This window comes from Limulus polyphemus, unplaced genomic scaffold, assembly GCF_000517525.1.
Source record: "Limulus polyphemus unplaced genomic scaffold, Limulus_polyphemus-2.1.2 Scaffold1152, whole genome shotgun sequence".
Classification (NCBI taxonomy): Eukaryota; Metazoa; Arthropoda; class Merostomata; order Xiphosura; family Limulidae; genus Limulus; species Limulus polyphemus.
In genome coordinates, this window is record NW_013666762.1 from 281136 (window position 1) to 292037 (window position 10902).

The 10902-nt window shown below is 35.0% G+C and overlaps 1 protein-coding gene across 2 annotated transcripts in view; it reads right to left on the bottom strand.

Moving 5' to 3' along the window:
- Nucleotides 1–1507: 1507 nt before the first annotated feature.
- LOC106462370 (homeobox protein orthopedia-like) overlaps nt 1508–10902 on the bottom strand; it is a 22725-nt gene continuing 13330 nt past the window's right edge. For both annotated transcript variants that reach the window (XM_022389612.1, XM_022389611.1), the window contains exon 3: nt 1508–2562. In XM_022389612.1, coding sequence (XP_022245320.1) covers nt 1945–2562 — 618 coding nt within the window. In that variant the 3' untranslated portion in view covers nt 1508–1944. The remainder of the gene's footprint in view (nt 2563–10902) is intronic.

Consider the following 10902-nt stretch of genomic DNA (forward strand, 5'->3'; position numbering starts at 1 on the left):
ATAGATGAAGTTTAATAAAAATTTGCTGGTTAACCTTACTTTAAGGTTATTAATTAATCTGACACTACATAATTATTAATCAATCAAACAACATAGATATTTGTTTAATTAAAAGTGTATTGTTGTTGTAATAGCACATCATGGATGAACCTGAAAATTTGCTGGTTAACCTTACTTTAAGGTTATTAATTAATCTGACACTACATAATTATTAATCAATCAAACAACACTAGATATTTGTTTAATTAAAAGTGTATTGTTGTTTTAATAGCACATCATGAATGAACCTGATGTAGTGTCAGATTAATTAATAACCTTAAAGTAAGGTTAACCAGCAAATTTTATTTATTAATCCAATGACTGATAATAAATCGAGTTTATAATAAAACAATATCGTAACTATTTTTAAACTATTGATTTAAAAGTAGTTTCTGTTGTGTAGTAGTGTTTCGAAGCATTCAGTAGATTATATTCCATCGGTCAATAAGACTAAAAAATCAATTTGAAATGTACAGGTGTTACATAACGAATTTTTATTTATATGTATATATAATGTCTTAAAATGGTTCGTGATCAAGAAGGGCAACGAGAAAGTTGTTTGGTTTTGTTTAACAAATGTTCATGTTCATTATCTTCCATCAGGTTGGCTAAGTTTCGTTTAATTTTGATAGGTTCTTATACATTTTTCAATTAATACCACAAAAGGCTCAATATTCTCTTTGGAGTTATGACGAGTTGACAAATTAGAATTAATTCAATACCTCTACCTTAATTTAAAAAAAAATTAAATCAATTCGAGAGACATGTAAATCGGATTAATATTCCTGATCACCTGGCATAGTCCTATAGCTGAAAAGTCGCTAAAAATATTTTTAGATTTTCTTATGTAAGGGCATCGGACTTGTGATAATTTGTTTGTAAAATCACGGATAATACTTAACGGTTCTTCATACATAGCTTGCAGATACAAATGTGTACATTTTATTAATATCTCTTATTACTACCTTATTAAAGAACGAATAAAATCCCGCGTGTAAATTGACGGATTTGAAAGTGCTAATGTCTGTGTTAAGTTCGCATAAGCTATAAAAATTTTAGGGTTAAAATATTTGTAACGTCAAATATTCTATCGCCTTTAGGGGTGATATCAGCAACATAACATAGTGCTTATGATATCGTTTATCGACAAGTATAAACGCGCTTAGTTCTAAGCCAATAAACAATAGTTTTAGTTTTATCTAATAGTATTGATATAAATGTTGATTCAGTTATTAGAATTTGCAATAAAAACTTGACATTCGTTAAGTTAATGGTTTTAGTTTCACCGTGAATTAGATACTTCTCTGTGTGTGTTTGAACATAGTTAAATAAATTTTCCTTGAATGTCGATTTATAATTGAATAATTAAAATATAATTACTTAAATTACAGTCAACAGCCCAAATGTTTTATTGTAATATATACATATATTTATTTTAACCAGTTCGTAACTATTTTATTGTCTTTATGAATGTGGTTGTAACTATATATAAACTGATTGTATGAGAGTTACAAAATAAAAATGAAAATCACCCAATGCTTTCACCTTCACTCTACCGTATATATACTTTTCTACTGATGTACATGTTTTACTACACAATATAACAGATGTGCTTCATAATAAATTTTGTGGTAACGGAGGCCTACAGAAGCATGATTTGGTGGCCTTAAGTACAACGAAACATTAATCAACACACACACAACTATATACGGTGTACACACTAAGTTATATGTTAAACACTACAGAGTTTCATGATGATCTAATAGAGTTCTTGAAAAATGTCTTCTAAATAAGTAAAAATCTACATCTTTCTTGTGGGCTAAGTCTAACCTATGAGAAGCCCATGAAAGTTCAGAATTCCCTCCTTTAAACGAAAGAAGCAAGACCGCAGTATAGTTATGAATTTCACCTAAACACCGACATAGTTGCTGTGTGTTCTATGGCCTTCCGTCTCAACGTGGTGATACTGGTTTCTCTCCACACGTCTATTTCGCCGTTGCAAGCTCCCGGATCGAGTCCTTGCATCGACATGGTGCAAGCAGCGGACAGCTGAGGTGGAGTAGATGAACTAGAATTAGGCGGTGATGCTGCTGCCATGGCCATTCCAGCCGTCACTGGACCGAGACCGTGGGGGGCTGCTACCCCAGACGGTGAGTTGAGCGTATTAAGACCGTAATGAGTCTGGTATCCTGTAGTGGTGACCGATCCAGCCAAAGGACCATGATTTAACGGAACTCCTGACTGGTTGATTCCGGTCATGGAAGGGGTGGATAAAGACTGGCCGAGGCCAGATTGCCTAGAAAGGCTTGGTGGACCTAGCGTCAGCGGTGGAGAGCCCATCTGAGTCATACCTGCGGCCATGGACCAGCGCGTGTCCGGGCCGGGTCCGAAGGAGCAAAGCCCGTCGCTCATAAAACCTAGAGGAGGCAAACTGTGGGATGGTAGGAGGACCCCAGGGTTTCTGAAGACGTTAGTGGTCTTCTTCCTCTTCTTCCACTTAGCTCTTCTGTTCTGGAACCAGACCTGTAGATAAAACAAGATAAACCATCTTATATGTAAATAAGCTAGCCATTGGGGTTATAAACAGATCAGTATTGTTGTAGGAACGATAAGCTACATTTTCTTACATTGGGCCACTAAGAATTGGCTAAATCAAGTAATATATTTGTGAAACTAGATGTTATAGCAGAATAGCCAGTTGGGGAAACATGCTACAATGTTTTAAACGTTGTCTGAAGCAATAAGGTTTAGTAGAATATCATGGTAATGTGTTATAATATTAGCTGAAGCAATACGGTATTGTAGTATGTCGTGGTAACGTCCAATAATGTGATACTAAATGTTAGCTGAAACAGTAATGATGGGTATAATTTCATTACAACTGTGATGTTAGCTGATAAAATAAAGTGTGTAGAATAACATGGAAACATGCAACAATGTGATATCAAATGTTGGCTGAAGAAATAAGGTATTGTAGTATGTCGTGGTAACGTACAATAATGTGATACTAAATGTTAGCTGAAACAGTAATGATGGGTAGAATTTCATTACAACTGTGATGTTAGCTGAAGAAATAAAGTATGTAGAATAACATGGAAACATGCAACAATGTGATATCAAATGTTGGCTGAAGCAACACGGTATTGTAGTATGTCGTGGTAACGTACAATAATGTGATACTAAATGTTAGCTGAAACAGTAATGATGGGTAGAATTTCATTACAACTGTTAGCTGAAGAAATAAAGTATGTAGAACATCAATAAAATGATATCAAATGTTGGCTGATGGAATAAGGTATGGTAAGTTATATAATAACCGAGGTAACATATTGCAAAACAATATCAAAATATAAAAGTTATTATAAGTGTTACAGTAGAAAGTAAGGTATTAGTTAATGTAATACTTAGTATGATGTGAACTGTTACTTGAAGTAACATGCTTTGGTACAATTTCAAATGCGGTGAGGTAAAATGTTATGGTAGTATGTATACAGCTTGAACTCGGGTAGCACGTTGTTGTAGGGAATTAAAATTTAGCTGAGGCAATAAGTTACTGTAGGATATGAATTGTTAGCTACGGTAACTGTTAGGTTGGAATATCAAGTGATAGGCACAGTAACGTGTTACTGTAGAGTATCAAGTGTTAGCTTTGGTAACGTGTTACTGTAGAGTATCAAGTGCTAGCTTTGGTAACGTGTTACTGTAGAGTATCAAGTGTTAGCTTTGGTAACGTGTTACTGTAGACTATCAAGTGCTAGCTTTGGTAACGTGTTACTGTAGAGTATCAAGTGCTAGCTTTGGTAACGTGTTACTGTAGAGTATCAAGTGCTAGCTTTGGTAACGTGTTACTGTAGAGTATCAAGTGCTAGCTTTGGTAACGTGTTACTATAGGATATTAAGTATTACTGTAGGATATCAAGCGTTAGCTTTAATAATGTGTTATTGTAAAATATCAAGAGTTAGTTTTGGTAAAGTGTTACTGGAGAATATCAAGTGTTAGATACGGAAATATGTTACTGTAGGATATAATGTAGTTATGGTAACATGGAATAGAACGATATCGAAATTGAAGTGATATTTTATTTCAGTAGCTGTAAGTATACATATTGCTAAGTGTAGACATTAAGGTAACTTTAATTCATATAAAAAAGGTGCATAAGCATTGTTTTAGTTAGTTTCTTTTAAATTTTTCGCAGAGCTACTCGAGGGCCATCTATACACCCGTCCCTAATTTTCAAGTGTTAGACTAGATGGAAAGGCAGCTAGTCAACAACACCCACCGCCAACTCTTAGACTACTCTTTACAAGCGAATAGTGAGACTGACCGTTACATTATAACACCCACACGGCTGAAACGACGAGTATGCTTAGGGACGGAATTCGAACCCGCGACTCTCAAGTTGCGAGTCAAGTGCCCTAACCACCAGGCCATGCCAAGTCTTACTGTAGACTATCAAGTGCTAGCTTTGGTAACGTGTTACTGTAGAGTATCAAGTGCTAGCTTTGGTAACGTGTTACTGTAGAGTATCAAGTGCTAGCTTTGGTAACGTGAGTAGGATATAATGTGCTAGCTTTGGTAACGTGTTACTATAGGATACTAAGTATTACTGTAGGATATCAAGCGTTAGCTTTAATAATGTGTTATTGTAAAATATCAAGAGTTAGTTTTGGTAAAGTGTTATGTTTAGTTAGTTTCTTTTAAATTTTTCGCAGAGCTACTCGAGGGCCATCTATACACCCGTCCCTAATTTTCAAGTGTTAGACTAGATGGAAAGGCAGCTAGTCAACAACACCCACCGCCAACTCTTAGACTACTCTTTACAAGCGAATAGTGAGACTGACCGTTACATTATAACACCCACACGGCTGAAACGACGAGTATGCTTAGGGACGGAATTCGAACAACACCCACCGCCAACTCTTAGACTACTCTTTACAAGCGAATAGTGAGACTGACCGTTACATTATAACACCCACACGTCCCTAAGCAGAGGGACCTGAAAGTCAAAGAATATTACAGCACAGCAAGTGTGTCACTTTGACTTTCAGGTCTAAAATAACGCTATGTATTCCGCTGTGCTGTAAAATTCAGGTCTAAAATAACGCTATGTATTCCTGACACACTTAAAATCAAAGAATATTACAGCACAGCAAGTGTGTCAGGAATACATAGCGTTATTTTAGACCTGAAAGTCAAAGAATTTTACAGCACAGCAAGTGTGTCAGGAATACATAGCATTATTTTAGACCTGAAAGTCAAAGAATTTTACAGCACGCCAAGTGTGTCAGAAATACATAGCGTTATTTTAGACCTGAAAGTCAAAGAATTTTACAGCACAGCAAGTGTGTCAAGAATACATCGAGTTATTTTAGACTTGAAAGTAATACATAGTCTAGTATAAGAAAATAAAATTCTTAGCTAGATTTGAAGTTATATAAATGAGATACACTATGTATAATGGTATTTCAGAAGATTAAAGAGACCTAGTGAGAGTCAGAACAGAAAATAAATATTTTGTCATATCATCTAAAAACAAAAAACTTAAAAAAAATGTAAAATGTAATTTCAGTGTAATCAGATTACAAACAATAAAAGTATCACGTGTTTAAACGTTTTATGTTCTTTATGTGTGTTTTTTTCTGATACAACTTTTTCTCTCCTAAAGACAAAGTTATAACTGTGGAAAGATTGTTATTTTTTATCAACCTATTCTCTTGGTTTTGTAAAAGTATATATAGATGGCGAAAGAAAACAAACATCAAGAGGTTTTACTTCGGAAAAGTAATAGTCATTATGGCTAGGGATTTATTCGGTAAACTATTCTCTTAGTCCACTATTTACTCAGCATTTGTCCAATTGACGTTTCATTATTTCCGGGGGAAGTTTCTGTGAAGTTGATGGATAGGCCGATATGGTCATTAGCTATCTAGAACGCTAGATCAACGAGACACCTGCAAATCCGAAGAAATAGCTAGAGAGACAGAGTTCTGGACAAGTAGAGACCTGAATATATAGATATCTTATATTTTTATCTGGAAGTCAGGACTTAAAAACATTTTTTACCAAGTGATACTGTGTATTTAATAAGAACTGGAAACTATTGTAATATTAATTAAATCACGTAAATTATAAACTAAAAAAAAAAAAAACTGAACACTCAAACCCCACAAACTTTAGTCACCCAATCAGTAAATAACAAAGGAACGAAATAACGAAACAAGATATATTAAGAAAACACGTAATAAATGATAGTAGATAAACACACAATATCGTGCAAAATAACCTAACGTAAAAGTTAAATATACAATAAAGGAACAATACCAAATTTATATGGATAAAAGTTTGACACTTTCACGTGTACTCTTCGTTCAATTTAGAAAGTTCCCTGTTCATCTGTTTTTCTTGCAATACTCAATACGGATTATGAGGAGAAGACAACTCGCTGGCGAAACCGTTTTGAAATGAAATTGTTTCCACTCTACGGGCTGGTACAATCAAGGAATAGTGCTGATCGAGGAAAGGTACAAAATACACAGGTGTTTTATGTAGACAGTGACTGCTTTGTACTATGTTAGTTTTAAAGGATTCATTTCTGGAAAGAAATGAATCGTTCAAAATAGTTTCAGGTAAAGAAGACGTTGGTCTGTGTAGAGTGATTATAAACTATCGTTAACAGCAATAGATACCCAACTGATGAAACAATGCATGCTAATCTTTATGAGTAAGAATGTAAGAAAACTATAGTTGATTATCTATACTTGTTACTAGGTTGATTCTTAGTTTCGCTTTAAACACACAACTTGGTGTAAGCGAAAATTAATACTAATCTATATGAATATAATATAGATCTGTTGATCTCCATGTAACTACTTCGCAAGGTGTGGATGGATCTTCACCAAATTTGGCATGAGGGTTTTTTGATGCCCTGTGGAGATACATACAAGTTTTTTTTGAGTTTTTGACAATTATATATAAGGGAAGCAACTTTTCTTGTCTTAAGATAACCTTTCATTCATCATGAATTTATGTAACTTCTGTCCAGAGGACGGGTACTCCAGCTAATTATTCATATTATAAGACCGAAAAAAAAACTCAAGAATATAACAAACAATACTGTTTGATCAAAGTCGTAACAAGTACCAAAACGTCCACATCTGGTGGAGATACAACAAACAATACTGTTTGATCAAAGTCGTAACAAGAACCGAAACGTCTATATCTGGTGGAGATACAACAAACAATACTGTTTGATCAAAGTCGTAACAAGAACCGAAACGTCTACATCTGATGGAGATACAACAAACAATACTGTTTGATCAAAGTCGTAACAAGAACCGAAACGTCTATATGTAGTGAAAATATCACAAACAAGACTGTTTGATCAAAGTCATAATAAATACCGAAACGTCTACATTTCGAGCATCAAACAACTTGACTCCTTCTTTCTAATGCCTCGAAATTGCATTTTGAGTTGTATTGAAATATTAAACACTTCAACGCGGGTTTAAGAGTAATAGTTCTGGCTACTCTCCATCTAGCGAGTTTCCAATAGTGATTTACCACTTCTATGCATTAATAACTAGCCATTAGATAGTCCATTAATGTAGCCAAGTCCTATGAGAAAACCGAAGTGTGTTGAGAGTACTGCTTTAGCGAGGCGACTGACGAGCCAAAACATGGTGGTTTCAGTCGGTAGCCTCGATCCCACAGGACATAAGAAAACCTGCATTAAGCTGACTCGTTATCCATATACGGAGACAGTCTGCCTGACTTTGATTCCTGCTGTAGTCTTTTCCCCTGGGTCCCGTTAGATGGGGACCAATCTCAGCTTGCCATTGTTGCTATTCTCACTTGCCGATTCATAGGCCCCACCAACTACAACGGATACCCATTTGATATTAATGTAGTTTTGCTGTCCCATTAAAAAGTAATCCTAGTCGAAGAAATAAGAGTGAAAGCTGACGATCACGGAGGATACAAGGTGAAAGTCATGTAGACTGTTAGTGGGGAAAAAAAGTAGTAAGTTGTGTTTAGTGCGTTAGCAGGGATGTGGGTTGGAGCGTTAGAAGGATGAAGCAGACGCTCGTGGCACGCGCTGTCAAGCAGAAAATGGGGAATGGACGTGGATCATTAAAATCATCACTCGGGCGGAGATGCATTGGTTGCAATAAATTTTGTATCTACTAAGCGTCTTAAGCTGTTAAGAAGTAACACTCTTCCTTCGCAAAAATAACTATTAGTATATTATGACATTTACCCAAATCGATCAACTGTCGTCTATCGGTAATAGTAGTCACAACTGGAGTACGTAAGTTCGTTAAAACGATTATTTAATAAATCTTGGTGTGATGGACAAATACTGACTATAACTTAAATTAACAGTCAATTTCAAATAAGTAACCAAAAATAATTAATTTGTTCGACTTGTTGCTATGGGCCGGCAATGTCTATAATAGCAGTCAAAATGATAACTAATTATCTCGGTTAAAATTATTAACTGTTCGCCTTGTTGCTATGGGCCGGCAATGTCTATAATAGCAGTCAAAATGATAACTAATTCTCTCGGTTAAAATTATTAACTGTTCGACTTGTTGCGATGGGCCGGAAATGTCTATAATAGTAGTCAAAATGATAACTAATTCTCTCGGTTAAAATTATTAACTGTTCGCCTGTTTCGACGGGCCGACACCATGTATAATAACAATATGCTCAATTTACGTTTTTTGCCCACAGTGGTTCAGCAGAATGTCTCTAGGCTTGCGACGCTAAACATCGGGTTTCGATACGCATGACGGGCAGAGCCTGTATAGCTTAACAATAACAACAACCACCCAACTAAAGTATTTAATTTCAGTATTTGTCGTGGCGGACCGACAGTAGTTATAATGTTAATTAATATTAACCTCTAATCAAGCCAAGTTACCTATATAGATTAGAACCCCAAACTATCCCAGTAACGAATATTGTTAATTTGATATACTGTTATTATTTTCTTACCTTTAATGATCATAATACGTGATTTTATCAGTTGTGTATGTATACTCGCTGTTAGCGATATTTTCGGCCGTAATCCCAATAATATCTCACGATTTGCGGTCAGCTTAAAAGATTTATTAGGTTAATCCTAAAATCATATACTATGCTAACAATGCAAAATAATACATATAACACAAATGAAAACTGATAGAAATAAATATATCATAATATTAAGCAGTCTAACCCACACTGTTAATGAAAGTAACCTTGAAGAACAGTCCGATACCAACATTAAGTAACTTGTTCTGAGAAATGGTTAGCTTATTGTCTTACTGGTAAGAGGACTGATTCGAATAAGATATATGTTATAAAGCGACTTCAACTGAAGATCTTACTTATGTTCTTCCAGATGAATAATATTTGTAATGGTAAGACATTTGTCTTTGTTAAAATCATTAAAATGGGACATCATGGTTGAATAGAAACCTTTAGTGGATGAAGAAAAAAATAACTCGTATTTATTAACAACGATCACCTCTGAAGAATGAGGCTATTGAAAGTTTTATAACGTAGCTCTGAGCATCATGTACGACCTGTACTATCCACTCAAAATTCGGAACTTCATTGAGAATTTGCCAATAACAAAAACTGTCAGACTAGTTTTTGTTTAACACCATTATTATTGTAGTTTTACACATGAGACAGTTCTTTTATTTATCTTATAGGGCGTGGTGTGGTCTAGTAATTAGCATGTCGGTTTTTGGATCTAAGAGTCCATGGTTTACGTACCATTATCGCAAAAGAAAAATGTTCCATGCTTTGGGCTGTTGGTTCATCATAAGAGAGATGGTGAAATCACACTGTTCGATTAGAGTAGCCTAGAGATGGCAGTGGGTGCTGTTGCCTAGCTGCCTTCCCTCTAGTTTATCACTTCAATAATATACAAAGTTATTTTAAATCTTAAGGCGTGTAAAATCTGCCCATTTGGGAGCAAGAAATTTCTTCTAATAAACCAGCTTGTTGTGGAATACTTATCCTGGATTTACTTGAGTTAATCCTTAATTCCTCTGTGCGAGGTAAATATTGATTAAAAAATTATGACCAAATCATAAATAACTGCACCTTCTAAGGTTTAACATTACGATGCAAGTCAATGTGAATGTTTGATCTATGAATACAACACCTATTACACATAAAAGGGATTTCAAATTATAAACTTTACTTTTAGCAATTATTTATTTTCAAAACACATACTTCAGGAAAAATCATTTTCTTGTAACTAAACACTTTTTTTTTACTTTGAATCTATGTATAATATGATCAACAGTTAAAATAAAAATCGATTCATATAAAAAAACAACCAAAAACTTTCACCTGGTGAGTAGTTTAGTTTATCAGGAAATGACAAAAACTTTACTGTTACAAAATCCAGCATTATCATATATTTGGGGTCGTTAAACTGAATTACATCACACAATATCAGTAACACATGCTTCATTAGAAAAGGAAGCCCTCCCATCAGGACCACTGAACTTTGACCAGCATGTCACAGTGACCATATGCTATACCGACAGACACATCTGGAGAAAGCGAGACACTAGGACTACAAAAACACATATACTACTTTCTATTTTATATGAATGTATGAAGTCCAATAACTAATACATTTCTCATTATTGCCCTGTTTACTCATTGATTTCTGATATTTCACCATCTTGTATACGAACAGGAAAACAGACAGATAAGACAGTTGGATGGAGAGAAAAAATGGAGTAGATAAGAAGAACATTAACGAAACATATCAATCTGTTGGGCCCGGTGGTTAGGACGCTCGACTTCTCGTCCCACCAAACATGCTCGCCTTTTCAGACGGTCAATCCCACTAT